The 20,257-nt window shown below is 39.5% G+C and overlaps 1 protein-coding gene across 1 annotated transcript; it reads left to right on the top strand.

Moving 5' to 3' along the window:
- Nucleotides 1-162: 162 nt before the first annotated feature.
- Nucleotides 163-20,206, top strand: ETFDH (electron transfer flavoprotein dehydrogenase). Its single transcript, XM_061373496.1, has 13 exons — nucleotides 163-264; nucleotides 1,828-1,977; nucleotides 2,764-2,993; nucleotides 3,875-3,956; nucleotides 4,218-4,336; nucleotides 4,631-4,708; nucleotides 7,921-8,067; nucleotides 9,790-9,930; nucleotides 11,903-12,046; nucleotides 16,628-16,796; nucleotides 18,299-18,481; nucleotides 18,850-19,071; nucleotides 19,380-20,206. The coding sequence occupies exons 1-13, from the start codon at nucleotides 231-233 to the stop codon at nucleotides 19,541-19,543; spliced, it is 1,863 nt and encodes a 620-aa protein (XP_061229480.1). The 5' UTR covers nucleotides 163-230; the 3' UTR covers nucleotides 19,544-20,206.
- The last annotated feature ends 51 nt before the right edge of the window (nucleotides 20,207-20,257 follow it).

Genomic DNA, 20,257 nt, shown 5'->3' with positions numbered 1-20,257 from the left:
TTCCTCCAAGCGCCTCCCGTTCAAACATCAGACGAGAACCGGTTCATAGAGCCATTGCCCTGTGAGGGAGCTTAGATGGGTCTTGCCGCCAGGTACTCTGGGAGCTGTAGTCCTGCCTGTGAGGGGGCGGGACGGAGGCCCCTGTTGCCGGTCGCCGAGTGCGCAGGCGCAGCGTGACCGAGGGCGGTCGCGGGGTCCTGGGGGCGCTGAGGGGAGTGGGTGTTGGCGCCATGCTGCTCTTCTGCTGCCCATCGTCCAGCCGAGGTAACACGCCGGCTCGCCCCGGGGTGGCTCACTGTCCCGAGGGGACAGGGCTGGGGCTGCCGCCGCCGGGCGGGGAGGAGCGGGCCTGGCGAATGGCGTGGCGGGGAATGAGAGCAAAGGTCGTGGCTGGGGCGCGCCCGGGTGTCCGGGCGGCGGGGGCCGCGGGGCTGGCGGGTGGCAGTGTCAGTGGAAACACGGCCGTGTTCCCTCTGCCCCGGTGGTCTCTGACCGGTTGAAGGTACCACTGAGCCGGGAGCGCCGGGTGGGCCAGGCAGGGGGCTGCTGCTCCTCTGTGGCGTGCGCGTAAGGGTGGAATTATCTTTGGAGCCATACTAGAGGTTACCCTTTTAAAGCGAGAAAATAAAGCAATTAAAGGCAGTCTTGGTGACTAAATAGGCAGCGTCCTGACAGCAGTTAGTAAGAGCTGCGGGAGTGTAAAGTGCCTTCTCAGAGATAGTTTGCCTCGCCCAAATGTTTCAGGTCGCGCTTACTGAGTCCTTAAGCTCTCAGCAGACTGGTAGCAGCAGCTGAGTTCATTCACTGGAGAGAGCTGGCCGTTCACGGTTTGGACCTGCCTTTGTAATTATCAGCCGTATTTCGGGTCGAATTTCACTTCTTTTACATATGTGTGAAACAACCGACATTTTTAAACTATGCTATGTTGGTACTGTCAGTACTGTTCAGATAACTCACAAATTAAGGTGTCATGTTCTATTATATCTGTATAGGTGCAGTTGTTTATCGTGCTTACAAAATACATTGCTTGTTCTCAGATCCAGATTGCAAGTAAAGAATGAATCAGAGTCATGAGGTAGTATGATAACAAATTTTATGTTGTTGCTGGTTAAGTACAAAATTGCTCTTATAGAACCAGCATAGATAATACTTACTGCCTTGCATATAGAGACCAGCATCCTTACTGTCGCTGTGCAGAGTTAATAGTGGAAGATGTTTGTGCTCGCCTTTCCAGGTGCCATTCTCAACAAGACCTTTCCGTCAGTGATTTTACTTTGTGGCTTTGCAGAAATACTCTGTATCCTCCTTCACCCCTGAAGCTAGTGGAAAGGAATCCTTAAAGGAAGGAAAAAACCTGTCTGGGTGCATTAGTTCACAGACCTTTTAACTATAACTAGTTTTTGTGCTTACCATACTAGTTTTTGTGAAAAAAAGAAAATGAGACAAGAATATAGCATGTACTAGCCCTGTGAACAGAGCCATATTGTGATCATTTTAAACTTTGATTTGGTCCATTTGCTTGAAGAAATTCTGACTTGTTCTCACAGCGATTATCGTCTCTGCAGCTAAGATCAAGGTTAACTATATCCATTGTTCTGGCTTTAGCTAAAGCATACTTGGGCTTCAGCCTGAGATTTTCTTGTAGAGCATGACGCTCATAGACCATGTTCATTTTAGGTGAACTCTATAGCATCAGTAGCCCGAACTCTGTCTCAGCATGTGTTGAGATGTCAGAAGAGATGAACTTGGGGAGGGGCTGTCGTATTTGTTGTGTCTGAAAACTCAAGAAATGTGGAAAATTGCTGATTTTGCAAATTCTTGTTTTAGCAGCATATCAGTGCTTTCATGCTCTCAAGTTGATAAACAGAGATTGCCTTTCATCACTGCATATCTCAAGATGTGCATCTACTGCCTCTGTGCCTCGCATAACTACACATTATACAATTCATCCTCGGGACAAAGACAAACGATGGGAAGGTGAGCAAAAAAGGTTGCATTATTTAAAAGCTCCTTTGTTATTGCTGTTTTAAAGGCACTGAAACATGTTGCTGTCTTTATCTTCTTACAGAAATTCTGTAGTCTTAAATATAGTACTAATATTCAAAATTAAATTTTATGGTGTGTGTCTTTAGTGCTATAAAATGGCATCAGAATAAACTTTCTCCTAGTTATGTAAGTAAAATATATAAGCAGCTTTTGCTTTAGTGACTTATCTCCAGATTTAATTCTATTAGGTATGTGCCTGCTGGATTTTCTCAGTTGTTCTTACAATGAGCGTTTGTGAGAAAATAAGATTATTACATATCTTTGGGCATTCCAGTTTCTACATTTAGCAATTTTAATGGCTTCAATTCCAGAAAAGAGTGATTGATTAGAGTAAAATTAAGTTGCTTGCTCTGGCAAAAGGTATGTTTTCTTTCTCCCTTACTGAGAGTTTCAGTGAGCATCTTTGATACAGCTGCCCAACTGGAATCTGAATTTAAACACACTAGGATTACACTTGTGGTAGATAGAGATTGAATACATGTTTTTATGGTATATAAAAAAACGGAGCTAATTTTACATTGGGGTGCTGATGTCCTTCTGTGCCTTTTCCAAGTACTGTGTGGGGATTCTGTTCAATATTTAGCTTCCTTTTATGCAAAGTAATACTTCTGGGATACCCAGCAGCCAGTGTAACAGAGCAGAGAGTGAGAGAGAGACTGGGGGAAATCGGGTATTGGTTTATGTTATTATCTTTTTCTTTTTTTTTTTCTATTATAGGGGTAAACATGGAAAGATTTGCAGAGGAAGCTGATGTTGTCATTGTTGGAGGAGGCCCTGCGGGTCTTTCTGCAGCTATTCGACTCAAACAGTTAGCTGCGGAGCACAACAAAGAAATACGTGTTTGCCTGGTGGAAAAAGCTTCTCAGATTGGCGCGCATACGCTGTCTGGTGCCTGTGTTGAGCCAAGGGCCTTAGAAGAACTCTTTCCAGACTGGAAGGAGCGGGGGGTATGTATGAGCGTATCAGCCTTAAATTATTTGCTATCTTCTGATGAACTGCATTGGTACTTTGGTATAACTGGTACTTCTTACCATTTAAAAATACACTGATGTAACAAAACAAAACAAAAAATCCCTATCTTCCTTTTTAGTCTGTTACCTCTGGTTTGTCAATGCTAAAGTTTTATGTCTACACAGATATGCTGTGGCCTTTGCTCTTTAATGTAGTAGTTTTACTGCATATAGGCAGTATGTCTGGTGCATCCTGGGATGCACTACACTGCATTTGTGCAGAATGCAGCTCCAGTGCACAAGCAGCAAGATGTGCAATTCTTAGCTATGTCAGACTTCTTTCTGTGCAATAGTTCTTCCTAGTCTTAGGAAATGGCACAGAGTACACTAACTTTTGTATGGAGTTAGTGGTGTAACAGAGACCTAAGGCGCTTTTAGGAGGGCGGATAGCAAGAAGTGAGGTGCAGTCTCTGCCAGAACAGCCATCTGACTTGCAGCCAGCTTCCTGCTATCACCTGGTAGCTGCAAGACCAGGTGTCAGCTGGTTGTTTTGTCTTACTGGAATAATTACACAAGTTGAACTGCTTTCTTTAGAAAGGTCTAGAATATTGATGAAGTACAAGCCTGTGTACAAACTGTAGAAGTTATTTGCAAGGCCCTGGTCCATTTTTTTGTGTGTGTCAGTAGATGGTGTTGATTCTTGTGTGATGACTGCCTCATAAAGTACTTCTTTCTTGTTATACCTTCCTACAGAGCTGCTTTATTAAACCTTTATTAGACTGCCACTTGGATTAGTTTGTTACTGTTGGATTGGATAGAAAAACTTTAACTTTTCTTTTTTTAGAAACACACTGTTTCTGTTTTCTTTCTTAATGTAGGCTCCACTTAATACTCCCGTAACTGAAGACAAGTTTGGAATTTTAACAGAGAAATCTAGAATTCCAGTGCCAATTATTCCAGGTAAAGTTTAGTGAGGTGATAGAGAGTCATCTTTCTCTGTGTCTTTTTCAGCTTTCATTACTCAAACAATTTTGATTCAGTGTAGTACAGCAAGTGTATGTAGAAATAATAACTTAGTGATAGGGTCTATGTAGATGATGGTTATGATAATGCCTAAGATTACTGTGAAGATAGTTGTAGAAGGTATGACATCTGATGTATATAAGTTGTGTCATTTTGCTTATTGTTCTGTGGTTTATGTATGTATGTCTTTCTGCTTAGGGCTTCCAATGGTTAATCATGGAAATTACATAGTACGCCTGGGCCACTTCGTGAGCTGGCTGGGTGAACAAGCAGAAGCATTGGGTGTTGAGATATATCCAGGCTATGCAGCAGCTGAGGTAATAATGACATCACTGCATATATGAAAAGTGGTTTTGGAACCCTCTTCTCTCCTAGTTATTTGTACAATCACAACATTCCTTTTAAAAGACATATATTGTGAAAAATGTGTTTCAGTGTCTAAATTCTGGCCCGGATCCAGCAAAGTGCAAGTGGATCATACAGTATGTTACATAGTCTTCAAGTTTGACCATTAAAGACATAGAGCTTAGAAGTTCTGTATTATAACCTTTTATGAGTTGATTAAAATGACAGATCATTAAATGTTTTTGTTTGTTTAAATATTTCCAAAGGTTCTTTTTCATGAAGATGGTAGCGTGAAAGGGATAGCAACTAATGACGTAGGCATTCAGAAGGATGGAGCACCTAAAGTAAGTAGCTATCTTCTCCATAACTAGCGGTCTGATTATAGAAATCGTAATATATCGGCTTCTACTGCCATCAGTTGTCTTGCTGCTGGCTAAGAAAAAGTGTAAAATTCAGTATCTGTCTTCCCTCTCTGTAGATAAAATTGAGCAACTTGTGTCCTCAGAACCTTGTAAACTTCTGAGATTAGTAGAAAAAGTCTTCGCAGAAAGGAGGTTTGTTCGGGAGTGACTTAAAGGTGTGTTGGCATATGTTAAATCAGGAAACGATTCCAGGGACTTGTAGAAGAAAGGCATGAAGATGAAATAGAAAGCTGTTGTCCAGCTGGTAACTAGCAACATGTAAGAGAGTGTACTTCTGGCTGATTATCTTTAATATTCACAACTGTAGTCCCATTTGTTGACAGGCTGTCTGCCTCACTGGGGTAAAGTACACTCTGAGTCTTTACACCTTTTTGCTGGTTGTTCCTATTTCTGTGTGTAGAAGGTGACTTCCTGCCCTAAGTGACAGACTTTGATTTTTAGTGGAATCTAAAACCTGCAGTGTGTCTCTTCCTTATGCAATGCATAGGGAGAATTTGGCACCACAGCTACCTATAACAGCTTTCTCACAGAATTATGAGGCTACATAAATTATGGGTACAAGCTTTTTCTTAAGAATTACATTCTTTTATGAGCTTTCTTATTAGTTATGTAGTTTCAGAGAGGTGTTTACTTTCATATGAAAGGATGGGCTATTTTCCCTATTTAAGGCAGGAAATGAGAATAAAAGACTTGTTTTGAGAGAATATAGACAGTGGAGGAGGGAGGAGGAAGTAGTGGCGGGGGAAAATAGTACTTTTTTCCACTGTGGTATTGGCTGTTTCCTGTAGGGGACAGACGTGCTCTTACTTTCAGGTGTACGTTTTCTCCAGTAGGAGGCGCGGGTAATGTGTTTAGCTTGCTTCTGTGATACGGATTTATTGGGAATTTGGTTTTAAAATAGAAAGGAATTATTATTTTAGTATTTATTTTAAAGCATCCTCAAAACCTAGAAATTTTTCCGTTTATTCTGGAAGTATGTGTGTCGGGGTTTAAGCCCAGCCCGTAACTCAGAACCACACATCCATTTGCTCAGCAGGGATGGGGAGAATTGAAAGAATGTAAACCCCACAGGTTGAGATAGGAACAGTGCAATAACTAAAGTATAATACAGAACTATTACTACTAATAATGATGAGGGAAATAACAAGGGTAAAGAATATAAAACTAAAAAGGAAAATAAAAAAAAAACAATAAACAGCAGTGATGCACAATACAGTTGCTCCTCACCCACTGACTGATACCCACCCCGACCTGAGCAGTGATCTGGGCCTTCTGTGTAACTCCTCCCCAGTTTATATACTGGGCATGATGTGCTGTGGTATGGAATACCCCTTTGGCTAGTTTGGGTCAGGTGTCCTGTCTGTGCTTCCTTCTGGCCTGTTGTGCCCTGCCTCACTGGCAGAGCATGAGAGACTGAAAAGTCCTTGATCAGGGTAAGGATTACTTGGCAGCAACTAAAACATCTGTGTGTTATAAGCATTGTTCCCAGACTAAAGCCAAAATACAGCACTGCACCAGCTACTAGGAAGGAGGAAAAAATGCCTGTTACAGCTGAAACTGGGACAATGTGTCTCTTAACTTCTTTAACGTACATAATTACTGTGCCACCACTGCAGTTTTTTGAGTGTTCAAGTGTTTCAGCTGTCAGTTAGGTCAGCTGGTACTAACTCCAGTGTATAAAGGTCCAGGTAAACAGACAGAGTTTGTATAACCTTCAAGGCACTGAAGAATATCTTCAGTGTGTTTATGCAGTGCCTAATCAGATAGACTAGGGTTAATGAATAGAATTTCACCTTGCAGTCAGCACCAATCAAACAAAAATGCCAGTGGTAAGACTGTGTAGTAAAAAGTTGCACAGTGATTCTTGTCTAGATACTGGAGAAGGACGTTAACCGAAATGCAACTTAGTCACATTGCTGAAATATTTCAAATTAATGAATTTCTGATATTTACATTGTGGAATTGTAGTTAATTCATGTATATAGCTTTACTTCAGATTGGACATTATATGTTTTTAATATTTAGATCAGGTAGTAAGTCCCTGTAGTTCTCTTAATATTTTGTAAGATAATTCATGTAAAGGTTGACAATCAGAAATTCAAAGAATATACAAAAAAAATTGGCAAAATATTGTAACTCCTATTTAAAGGTATTCCTGCATAGAGGGAGCCTTTTCATTTGCTAGGCTTTTTCAGAGGTTTCCAGCCAGTAAGTCACAAGCAGATTGCACCTGAGAAACAGTTCAAAATCACAGCAGTAAGTTTCTCTTGGACCAATTCCTTGTGTTGAGATGATTTTATTAGGTGCTGCTGGATACCTTAATCCAAACCTGTTTTCATTATCTTTTTCAACATTAAATTTTCTGACTGAAATCAAGTTGGTTTTTTTTCTTTTTAAAAAATTTCGGGTTTTTTCCCCCCTGCAGGTTTATATATATTTAGAATCTTGTCTTTTTACATTGCAAATATAATCTATTAATATTCTCATCCAGTGCTCACATATGCATGTGACATGCTCATACACAAGTATGCTGGTTCCCCTTACCTTACTCTCAATCTCAGTGTTGGAACTTTTAATGAGATGATTTTTTTTTTAATAGTGATACTTCATGTTAGTTTAATGATACTGTAAGTTTTAACATGTGAGATTGATGTGATATTATAGTAACATTATTCTAAGGTAATGAGTTCTTTTGGGGGCAGTGGCGAGGCAGGTTTTTCAGATCTGGTGTTAAACCTCTGTGGGGGGACACAGTGTTTTACTGTAATAAGCAAATGAGCAAAAATTAAAGTATGAAGTTCTAGGTTGAGAGTCTATGTTCTGTCAGGGTTCTTTTACATCATATGAATGATCAGATTTGGTATAAATATCCTCTGATCTAGAAGAGATTGTCTCAGTAATAAATAGCGATCCACTGTAGTGCTTGTTTTACTGGAATCACACAGCAAGATTTGCCTGGGAAGCATCACAGTTATTAGGTGAAAACATCTGGGCTAGAGCCATAACTTGCAATGGCTATAGGTTCTGGACAGTGCCACAAAGTAGTGTAAAATCACTTTATTGCCTTCTAGTTTCTTGCTGTGAATTTGGTGTGGCACAGATCTAACTGCTGATGAAACATTCTCCTTTTGCAGGCTACCTTTGAAAGAGGCTTGGAACTCCATGGTAAAGTCACAGTCTTCGCTGAAGGTTGTCATGGACATCTAGCCAAACAGATGTACAAAAAGTACAACCTAAGGGAGAATTGTCAACCCCAGAGCTATGGTATTGGACTGAAAGAGGTATTGCTTGCATAGTTGTAACAATTAAGGAAAATACTGTGAAACTGTAAGGTAGTTTCTGTTTGCTTTCAAGTTAATCTCTGTCAGAAATGAGAACAGTAGATTTTGAGTTATGCTTTCAGACTTCAGAATTTTTGCTATTCTGAAGGTCATCAGAGAAGATATTCCCTGAGTATTGTGACTCTTTTGTTTTAGTTGCTTTTTCTCTTATATCTGTGTTATACCTAAAGGTATGTGTGAATCCACTCTGCTAATGTCTTAATTTGATTTCAGGTTATGTTAATTTGTGAAATCTGTATTCAGTACTAAATGAGAGAGGGATTCATGCTGCCCAATTTTAGGGGACTTTAGTGCCTGAGAAGGGGAGGAAAGGCTTTCTGTGGGTTTTGATTAGAGAGAGGAGCTATTCCAGCTGAGGAGTCATGGTCTCTGAAACACCTTCTAGATGAGCTTTTTTCTTTTTTTTTTTTTTACCCTCTAAATGCCCTTCACTGGGCTTATAAAATTTGGGATAGAGATCCGGTTTCCTTGTTAAAATATTGTATTCTAGGAAATATCAGTCATGAAAAAGAGCTGTGTTATTTAGAATGTGGTCAGTTTGACTATAATCTTTATTACTCTAAGGCTACGCTTCTAGTTGCAGGCTTTTTGTTAAATAATTAGTTTATACTTCTGTAGAGAATAACACATAGTTACTAACACCTACGTTGTCATTAAAGTATGGGGTTTGCTGTAGAGTTCCTTTGCTTCCAGATGAGACTGCATAGCAAATAGTACAGTCCCATAGGAATGGTTCTGTAAAGGAAATAGCTGGTGCAGATGAGCTGACATCCGTGCTATGCATATTTCAGGTTTATTTTTACTTAGGACTAGCTCTGATCTAGTCCCATGGGTTGAGTCCCTTTTGTGACTGGAATGCTTTAGATGGGCTTCTGGAGCCTGTCTTACAGTTCAGTTTCATGTGAAAGGAATCCAGTTCATGCCTTCCTGTACGATGGCTGCTTTATGATGTGAACCAAAGCACAATAAGTGGGAGGAATCAGGAGTCCTGCTCAAAAATACACTCCTTGATCTAACCTGAAACATTAATTTGGATGTACCTTCCATGCCCTTCTGTCATTAGACTGCACCTGGCTCCATGGTGAAGAGATGTTTTGTGAAATGAGCAGAAAATTGACTCACTAGTGAAAATACGAAGGTGCTTCTGTGAGTTCACTAAGGGTCAGATCAGCACTGGAGATGTGTAGGACAGAGCAGAGAGAGGACAACCTGTTTTACTGCAGATATTTAGGTCAACTCAGGCATATTGTTAAGCCTTGACCTTGTGAGGAAATTGCAGTGATTCAGATGAAAAAATAATGTATTTAAAGAAAAAGAAAATCCATGTAAGTATTGCCTTCCTTAGCAGAAATATCTATTGAAGTCGGTAATATAAAGCATAGAATGACAATTTTGGGTATAGTACTGGAGCCTTAGTCACATTTTCTGATGTGCAACATTTCTAGAAAGAGAAGCATTTTATTAGGAAATTCTTCAATGGTAACCCAAAAATAGTGTACTTATTACCTGGTATTTTGCTGCATGAATTTATGCATTGGTCATAGCAGTAAATTAGGTTTCTTCTATATATAATTGCATATTTTTATATATATATATAAAATTATATTATTGAAATGGCATTATTTTGCAATGTAAAGTAATTTTGTATCCTCTTTGTTTCAGTTGTGGACTATTGATGAAAGGAAATGGAAACCAGGAAGAGTGGAACATACTGTAGGCTGGCCTTTAGACAGACATACATATGGAGGATCCTTTCTTTATCACTTAAAGGAGAGTGAGCCTTTAGTTGCTCTTGGATTTGTGGTAAGTGAAGCTGGTTTTTGCATGCTTGCTTGTTGTTTAGTTTCTCTGTTTTAATATGAAGATGAAAACACATGAATAGCAACAGGCTAAATTTAGCACTTTCTCAATTTTACATGCACTTATGTCCGTATCAGGGAAGGTTAATTTGTCATATGAATGTATCTTAAATCAAGAGTCTTTCATTAAAAACAAAATGGAAAACTTGGAAATAGATTTTTTTGCAAACAAAAAGAGTTTTGTTAAACCCAAACCCAAATCATCAATCAAAACTGCTCACAAGAGTTTTGCAAGTTAGGAAATGTCTAAATTGTGTGCACTTCGTACAATTCCTTTTTGTCATGTGTCAGTCTTGGGTGTAGCTGTGCTTTGAGAGAAGCATGTAAAGTGAAACTACTCTGCAGTTCCACAAGCAGCATTCCTTCTATTCCCCAGTTCTTCAGTATGTTCTTGCCATTCATATCACCCCTGTTTGCCTCCCCCTTTTTAGCGGTTGTCTCTGACAGGCAGCTGTTTCTTTCTTACTGCCTCTTTATCAGAAGAATTGAGATCACTGTAGACAGTCTCATGTCATTCTGCCAGCCAGTGATGCAAAGAGCAATGGCAGGAAATGTTTTTCTATCACCTACAGTCCTAAATGAAGCACACAGTTACTATTTTGTGCATGTGCTTCACACACAGATGTTACATTGGTCAGGCACACGCTCTGGGCTTTTACCAGCATAGGATTTAGGTCATGTTTTGGCCTTCTAGATTTCAAAAGGGTCCCAGGATGTGTGTGTATTTTTGTCTAATGGTTTTGTAAGAAATACTGAAACAAACTTGTTAGCTTTTCTCCGACATGCATACTTGTTCTGTTCAGATTTCCAGTCTTGGAATTAATAAGTAGAGACAATAGACGTTTAAATTCTGTTTGCTTTTAGAAGGATAGAGAGCTTTGATTCTTAGAGAATGGTAATCATTAATGTTCATATTGTCTCCAGTTCACATAGGAGAAAATCAACTTTTTTGTGATTGAAAGCAAGCATGTTTTATCAACTTTTCTGTGATTGAAAACAAACATGTTTTATCTTTGAATTTTACACCTATGTCAGTCTGAACTGATTCTTCTAGCAGAATTATTTTACAACTTGTTCATTAACTTTTATCTAGCAAGGAAATAAACGCAAGCAGTGCGCTAAAAGCAGTCAGCTGCCAGAGAAATCAAGCAGAAATCAACTGTTTCTTGCTGACTCATGATATGTTTTGTTATTTGCGTCAAATAAAGGTTACAGGAACCAAAAAGCTCAAAAGAGAAAACTTGGCAGCATAAGAGCCCTTTTAAGAGTATATTAAAGATCAGAAATGCAGAGTGTATCTTGGGGCAAATTCTCACATACGTAAGATAGGAATCTGAGCATCCAGCCAGTTCAGAAAAGACTTTTTCCTTCATTTTCTGCTTCCATCCCTGATCCCCTGTGCTTTATTAAAACAGCTCACCTAATTGGAAATGATAATTGACTCTGCTAAATGATGTGAAGAACTGGTTAAATATGTGAGCACAAGGACATAACTATCTAGAAAGAATTGTTCACCTCTCCTTCCCGCTTTTCTAGGTCAAAGAGGTTTTGAAAGACAAATTTAAAACTAGTTTTCTCCCTTATCCTACTCTTTAAACCATGCTTAATATAATTTCACTGTTTTATTTCAATGACAGATGGAAGATGTTTACAATGGAATTAAATATTTTCCATGCTTCAAATTTCAGCAGAGCAAAGAACAGTCTTGTAGCAGCGAATTGTCAGATATACTTATGCTGCCCTATTAACAGAATGTATTTTTGGCAGTAGGTTATCTAAATAGAAGGATCCTGAGGTTGGTTTAGTATGAAATAGGTCTAAAGAGTTGATGTAATATGAAATTGTTTTCTTTTCAAACTTCTGTTGAAATTTTGTACTTTGTTTTCATTAATGTTTCACACTTTTCTTTTTTTAAGGTTGGTTTAGATTATCAAAATCCCTATTTGAATCCATTTAGGGAGTTTCAGAGGTGGAAACACCATCCTACTGTACAGCCTACTTTGGAGGGTGGAACAAGGATTGCCTATGGTGCCAGAGCATTAAATGAAGGTGGTTTGCAGGTAACATTTTCATGATTATTTTTTTTCCTTTTACTTTGAATTCCCTATAGGTGTGATTTTAGTGCAGTAGATTTGGGCTGTATGGGAAACACCTGAGCTATAGTAAAGTTGAATAAAGCCAAGAGTTTTTCCAGACAGAAAAGCCTTGTTATCTTGCTGGATACCAGCTGCTGAGATTTGCTGGGTTTAGGTTCTGTCATACTAAAAACCTTCTGACATAATCACTCTGTTTCTAAATTAAGTACAGATTCATAGAATTGTTTAGACTGGAAAAGACCCTTAAAATTATCGAGTCCAACTGTTAACCCACCACTGGCAAGTCCACCCGTGAACCATCTCATTAAGTGCCATATCTATGTGTCTTAAGTGCCTCCAAGGGATGGTGATTCCACTCCCTGGGAAGCCTGTTCCAATGCTTGACAGCCCTTGCAGTGAACAAATGTTTCGTAAAATCCAGTCTAAACCTCCCCTGGTGCAACTTGAGGCCATTTTCTCTTGTCATATTATTTGTTACTTGGGAGAAGAGACTACCCACCCCATCTCTTCATCCTCCTTTCAGGTGGGTGAAGAGAGCAGTAATGTTCGCCCCTGAGCCTCCTTTTCTCCAGACTAAACAAGCCCAGTTCTGTGTACTCACCAAGCCTTAAGTTCAGTTGAAAGGGCTGGAACAATTCGCAGAAGAAATAGTTTTGCTTTTATATTTAATAGCTAAAGTCCTTCCAACCTTCTCATGTGGGAATCATGGAACACAGGACATGGCTGCATGTCCTGGACTCTTAGATCTATTTGTAGACTTGCCTTTTGGTTTGGAATTTAAAACTAGCCTGAGTATTTGTGATTTGCAGCCTGTTTCTAGGGCCATTCCACTCTACTCTCTGATGACATTGTTCTTCCTTTTTGAATGTCTTCTTTGGTATAAATGTGACTTCACGCAGTTCTTGCAGTACAAGTGGAATTTCAGCAGCAGTGTTAACACTTGTCTCAGTCTTTTGGGGTTAAGCTTTGTTACTAGTGTGCATGCCTGGGACTGAGTCATGTGGGTTTGTGAAGCAACTTCCTGATTGTGATTATCTAATCAATCTGCAGCTTGGTTCCTTGGTCCGTTATGAAGTGGAAATATGTCATATTAAGTTGTAACACGGCTGTGTTACTCGCTTATTTCATAGACCGCTGACCCTTATTAACATAGATAAGAAACAGAATACAAAGGTGTTTTGGTCTAGAGTTACATGTAAAATGAGCTTCTCCTTCTAGCCTGTGCACTGATTTCTGTATCACAGATAATCATTATTGAATTGCCTCTTTTCAGAAAGTAGTAGCCAGATTATGACTTCAGTTGCATACTTCTTATACTACTCAAAACATACAGCTGAAAGAACATGGTAGTTTTTAAGTCACTTACAGACATTGTGATAAATTACACACATTAGGATGACAGCTGTTGTGCACCTCTGCCTAATCTTTGGATTTAATTTGCTGGACTTAAAACAGCATGTACCATACTTTAACTGTTCCTACTATAAAAGCATGGGGGGGGGGTGTTCAGCTTTTTCTTTTTTTTTTTTTTTTCAGTTATTTATTTCCTGTAGATAAAATTGTCTATGATGAAGTCATACTTTAAATGGCCTTTTTTTAATACAAGCTTTCAGTAAAGAATAAAAAAAGCTTTATTGGTGAATCACTTAAGAAGATTTTAAATTAGCTCTTCTTTTGCATGTGTTGCTTTGATTGTAGCAGTCTGACTCATTTGCATCACTAGAGTCCAGGAATATTTTCTTACGTAAGTTGTTGAGTAGCTCCAGTTTTCATTTTGGTGGCAATGTTGAATCAAATAGAATCACAGAATGGTTTGGGTTGGAAAGGACCTTAAGAACATCTTGTTCCAACCCCTGCCATGGTCAGGAACAGCTTCCAATAGACCAGGTTGTTCAAAACCCTGTCCAACAGGACCTTGAACCCTGCCAGGGATGGAGCATTTACGACTTCCTTGGGCAACCTGCTCCAGTGCCTCACCACCCTCACAATAAAGGACTTCTAACCTGACTTCCCCTGTTTAAGTCAGTTACCCCTTGTCCTATTGCTACAGACCCTGATGAAGAGTCCCTCCCCAGTATCCTTGTAGGCCCCCTTCGTATACTGGAAGGCTGTTGTGAGGTCTCCACGCAGCCTCCTCTTCTCCAGGCTGAACGGCACCAACTTTCTCAGTCTGTCTTCATATGGAAGGTGCTCCAGCCCCCTGATCATCCTCGTGGCCCTCCTCTGGACTCGTTCCAACAGCTCCATATCCTTCTTATGTTGAGGACACCAGAACTGCACGCAATACTCCAAGTTAAATCTCACGAGAGCAGAGTAGAGGCGCAGGATCACTTCCTTCGACCTGCTGGTCACACTCCTTTTGATGCAGTCCAGGATATGGATGGTTTCTGGGCTCTGAGTGCACACTGAAGCCGGCTCATGTTCATGTTCTTATCGACCAACACTCCCAAGTCCTTCTCTGCAAGGCTGCTCTGAATCTCTTCTCTGCCCAACCTGTAGCTGTGCCTGGGATTGCTTCAACCCAGGTGTAGGACCTTGTGCTTGTCATGGTTAAACTCCATAAGGTTGGCATCAGCCCACCTCACAAGCGTGTCAAGGTCCCTCTGGATGGCATTCCTTCCCTCCAGCATAGCAATCAAGCCACACAGCTTGGTGTCATCGGCAAACTTGCTGAGGATGCACTCAATCCCACTGTCCATGTCACTGACAAAGATGTTGAACAGGAGTATAGGTGTATATAGGTGTATAAAATTACCATCAATCTCAGCTGGTTTTGTCTGCTACAGGTAACCTTATGACCATGTTTAGTCTTTAACATACAATGAAGCTAAGTTGGTGGGAAAGAGGGAGAGTGCAAGCTCTTGGATAGTTAGCTGATTTTGTAGCTGATTTTTTGGGATATGGGAAGGAGGAAGAGGGTTTTTATAGGCTACATCTACATAGCTTTTATTTCTTCTGTTTATTAAAATTGCAAAATCAAGCACTTAAGAAGTTCCCATCCAACCTCTGTTTTGTCTTCATTGTATCAAAAAACTTTGAAAAGATTTCAGAGTTTTGTAGAAAACAATGAAGTGTTGCTGTTGTTGAGCAATGTGTGTTAACAGTATCAGAGGGAAAAAAACCCCTTCATATTAGTGACCTATGCAAGTGTCAAACACTGGAATCACTTAAAAGATTTTCAACCCTGAGCTGAGCTGAGAGGAGCAAAATAGGGGTTCCTGGTCCACTGGCAGTGGGGATGTTGCTGCGCAGAGCAAGTGTCTTCCCTTCCTCTGTCCTCCAAACCAGCATTGTTTTATCTCTTTGCTGCCAAGAGGGTGGTGACTTCTCATGGATTACGTTGTATTTTCAGCCTTAATTACCTTTGCTACAAACCAAACCACTACATTTCTGATTAAACAAATTGCCCAAGATGCATAGGAAATGCTGTGTATTACAACTTTACTTAGTGACTACCATACAGATATTCAGAAGTAAGCAGCCCTGGATGAATAGTAAACAGATGACAATTGAACAAGCAGAAGAAACAAAATATTTGTTTCAGATTATCTTGAATTCCAAGGGATACTTTATTATTTGGACATTTTTCATTGATTAAAACTACTTGTTTGGGGTCAAACTATTTAGGCTATTAAAAGTGAATCATTCCAGCAGCTTTCATAAAAGCAGGATGCTAGATTGACAAGTGCTGCTGAGTACTGAAGACTTTCAGAGGAAGGCCATGTTCACAACTTCAGCAATTTGAGACCTGGGATATGATCACAGGTTTCTGCTCTAAGTTCTACAATCAGTGTGTGTTTTGAAGATGTTCCCTGTCTAAAATCTTAATCTCATTGGATGAGGGTGAGGATAACTGTCTTGATAGTTTAGGTATTCCTTAGCTAATATAGGCATATAACATATTAATACTATAGACCTGATGTTTGCAAATCATCTGTCTTAGATTTGTGAGTTGACTGTAGTCAATGACATTGTTAACAGGGGGCAAGGCAGTGATTTTGCACTAAATACCTATTTGTTGGCTGCTGAGCAACTTCTAAAATAAGTGGGGAGGAGGTGAACAACAAGGAGGCCACTCTGTGGTTACATAGGAAAGATGTGTGGTAAAAAGCACTGGGTGGTAAGCCGTGAGAGGAGAGGCATGCAACTTACTCTGTTGGAAATGGGAACACAATTATCTCTTTAAAAAAGAACTTTTTTAAACTTGAAGGAGGAAAATGGTATTGGTGGGTGACATTACCACAGTCTTGTTGCAGATAAAGTAACTAGAGAGAAGATATGAAGAAAATGTTGTCTTGTCATTTTTTTATATTCAGCCCCAGCGCAATGTCTGTGTTCTTACTTGCTTACTATGCCAAAATTTCTTGGTAAGTAAAGTTAACTCTGGTGTATTTTTAGAAAGCAGACATGCAACTTTAAAAATGTGAAGGACGCTCAAGCCTCATGCCAGTTCCATTTCCAAAAGGTTATTTTCACTGTAAAAACCAAGAACAAACGAAAACACTGGTTTTTTTTTGGTGTTTTTCTTTTTTGCTTCCTCTTCAGTCAATACCCAAACTCACCTTCCCAGGTGGAGTATTAATTGGTTGCAGTCCTGGACTCATGAATGTTCCCAAGATCAAAGGGACACATACCGCAATGAAGAGCGGCATGTTGGCTTCTGAAGCCATCTTTAGCCAATTAATCAATGAAAATCTCCAGTCAAAGACAAAAGGTAAGATTGTTGTACCTCAATTTGCAATTACCCTGTGTTCGATTACAGTCACCAACAACTTAACAGTAACTAAATATGTCTGAATAAAATAGTTGGGAATACAAATAAATCATAAAATGAGTGTGCTGGTTTGAAAAGACATCTATTGTCTATTTACTATATATACTGTCGAATGATTTAAGAAAGAAATTAAGTTCTGTTTAGTTATTCTTAAGTATTGATCAAGTTTTCTCTTCACTCTTAATTGCAAGGATACTTATCTCCTTCAGTCCTTTTTGTCTTTAATTTTATAGTATTCCAAGTGTGAGACTGTATTTCTTTTTATGTGTAATACAGGCACATTGAAGTAATGACCTGATCCTGACCACATTGTAGCCATTTATTTAAGCCTTGGTTGCTCCCTTAAATCTGCTAACAAAGGCTGTACAGCAGGAGAACCCAGTTAGAATTTCAGTTGTTCTGGACATGGATGCTGGAACCTGGTGCCTCATGTTTATTATTTTGTAGTGGTGGGTTCAGTCCTAGTCAGCTGTTGTTCATCTAGAACGTGCAATGCAGTGTAACAGGTTAAAGTGCTTAGAACCCCTCTGATGTGATAAATGCTCTTACTGGGTAGTCTGCCACTCGTGCTTGGTTATGGACAGGTTTTATATGCTGTCTCCAGTTTGGTCATGCAGTAGAATTTTAGAGCCCACTTTCTCTGTGCACGGATAATGAGCTTTCTTCAGAGCCTTACAAGCAAAAAAAAGTGGACTGAAGCATGTTTTCATATACAGGCAAGGCGTTAAATTTACTACTTAGAACAATGGTAATGAAAAATGGTGAAGGGGAAGCTCTCAGAATATTTTAATTTGAAAAAACGTGTTTTTTTTCTAAGATAATTACTTGGCTTTAACTACACTGCAGTAGTTGTGTCATGTGTCACGTGCAGTGTCTAGGATGTGTAAAGAATACAGTCGGAGTTTAAATCAAGTTTGTGATCAAATATATCTCATTAACTTGCTGGTTACAAAGGGAGAAAAAAATGTTTTCTAGCACTGGCATCATCCATTGGGCTGTAGTCATAGTTACCGAAATCAGAATGTCTGCGGTTGTATAAGTTGTAAAGAAAAAGCTTTTGAACTTGACAATTTTAAGACTACCAACCTGGCTCATCCTAGGTAAATTCTTCTGGTCAGTTGGATTCTATGAGAGAACAGCTGGTCTCCCGTAAAGGTGCCAATGTAGCCACCTGGCCAGTTATATTTTACTGAGGTCTGAGGCAATTTAGTGCTGCTCATGGGTCATTTCATAGAGGCCACAAAGGAGCAGTATATACCTGCTGCTAACTGCCAGCAAAACATCTCTACAAGAGGCTGAAATACGTTGTCTAACACATACGTAGCTTCCTATTCTTTTTGCTGCCTTCATTGCTAACAGTTGTTTTTATACAGCCATTTATTTTTACTTCAAGGGTAGTCTTTATGTGCTGTAGGTACCTAACCAGTAATGTACTGCCTTAGGACTTCATGTGCAAGAATATGAAGAGAACCTGAAAAAGTCCTGGGTCTGGAAAGAACTGTATGCAGTTAGAAACATCCGACCATCCTGCCATAGCGTACTTGGTGTGTATGGAGGAATGATTTACACTGGTATATTTTACTGGCTGCTGCGAGGAATGGAACCATGGACATTAAAACATCCAGGTAATTTCATTCTCTCCTGAAAGAAGGTACTAAATTTTTATGTCAGTCTTTTCTGGTCTCAGTTGAAGCTGGAGCACATCTGGTCAAGTGGTGAATGTAGAAAAGAAACGGACGTAAGTCATTGAAGCAGATTTTGTCATAATGTAAATGAAGACATCAGAACACTGTTCTACTTAAGAGTTTTTTGTCTCAGAGAAAAGGTTACCTTGTATGAAATACTTCATTGTGATAACAAGGGAAGTTAAAGTAGCTTAATTACATTAAGTTACTTTAGTTAAAATAGTTTAATTGAATTAATTAAATGTTCTTGAGTAACTGCAAATTACAGTTATTCTGTATGGAAACTTATTTATTTAAAATATATTCAGGACCAGATTTTGCTCAGCTCAAGCCAGCCAAAGAGTGCACGCCTATTGAATATCCAAAGCCTGATGGAAAAATCAGTTTTGATCTCCTGTCGTCTGTGGCTTTAAGTGGTACAAACCATGAACATGACCAGCCTGCTCATTTAACCCTCAAAGATGACAGCATCCCTGTGAGCAGGAATCTGGCTGTATTTGATGGACCAGAACAAAGATTTTGTCCAGCAGGTGGGTAACAGAAATCTGTTTTAGATGGTTTTGGAAGGTGAAAGACTGAGCACTTCAATGTGCACCTGGCCTACTACTTACTTCATGCATTCTGTCCAAATCCTCCTCCTAGAAAAGGGTTCAAGTGCAGGTCTTAGTATGTTATGTGAACAGTACTTTCATGATAAAATAATCAGCAAAGATGGAAGAAGGCAGTTGAATCACACTAGTAATACACTTCCCTCTTTGCACTTGCTGTTTAGTAGAGCATTACGTAGAGGGGGGTGAAACTGTTCAGTGAAGTGACAGCTATTTCTTGCTCTCCCCAGGAGTTTATGAATATGTTCCCCTGGAAACAGGAGAAGGATCAAGACTGCAGATAAATGCTCAGAACTGTGTCCACTGCAAAACCTGTGATATTAAGGACCCAAGTCAGAACATTAACTGGGTAGTGCCTGAAGGTGGAGGAGGACCAGCTTATAATGGAATGTAAACTGACAGAAGTCTATTCAATGACTTCTGATCACCAACAGATAAGTTTGGGAGTATTTTATGCTGCAGTGTAATTCAAAGTACAGCACTGACTTGAATGTATAAGAGTTTGAGACTAATGTGCTGTTCTGAATTCTAGATATGACCGTTGCATTAAATGGAAAGTTGGTGCCTTCTGGTCAAACCCTTAGCCTTATTTAAATAGGACTTCTTTACAGGAGTTGTGTGGCAGGCAGAAGAAAGTTCTTCTCAGGACTGATGCAGGAACTTTGGATCTTGGATTTATTGCTGAAGTTCAGTGATTAACAGGAGCTATATCCAGAACTATGGGTATGGTGGAAGAATTTGGTACCTACCATTGAAAAAAGTATTCTCTATCTGAAGTGATTTTACTATATGTAATCCTACCTTGCAGTACGGGGGAGGGGAGGAAAAAACCAGTGACAACCTTCTACACTGATGTAAAGTGTTACACATTTTACATCAAATTTACAGTTGAGATTTTGTTTTCCCCTGATGGTAATATGAAGCCCATCTGCAATACAACCTGTAAAGTGCTTTAAAAAAAAAAACCAAGTGTAATACTTGCACCTTCGTTGTATGTAGCATTTTTATTCCTTAAAAGACATCAGGCCTACTCTAATAAAAATTCTAACAGAAATCACCTGAGTTGTCTTGGTGTGAAACTATGCTTCTTAGGAAGCACTGTTAAGCT

Source organism: Neopsephotus bourkii, unplaced genomic scaffold (assembly GCF_033783945.1).
Source record: "Neopsephotus bourkii isolate Nb327-2 ecotype Australia unplaced genomic scaffold, CSIRO-AGI_Nbou_v1 NB_168, whole genome shotgun sequence".
Taxonomy (NCBI): domain Eukaryota; kingdom Metazoa; phylum Chordata; class Aves; order Psittaciformes; family Psittacidae; genus Neopsephotus; species Neopsephotus bourkii.
This window is presented reverse-complemented; position numbering and strand designations above follow the sequence as displayed.

Bases quoted from the DNA above. Each gene is read 5' to 3' on its own strand.
- ETFDH (XM_061373496.1), top strand. From the start codon at position 231: ATGCTGCTCTTCTGCTGCCCATCGTCCAGCCGAG. The intron at 8,068-9,789 runs GTATTGCTTGCA...TCTTTGTTTCAG, and splicing joins ATGGTATTGGACTGAAAGAG to TTGTGGACTATTGATGAAAG. The intron at 9,931-11,902 runs GTAAGTGAAGCT...TCTTTTTTTAAG, and splicing joins TAGTTGCTCTTGGATTTGTG to GTTGGTTTAGATTATCAAAA.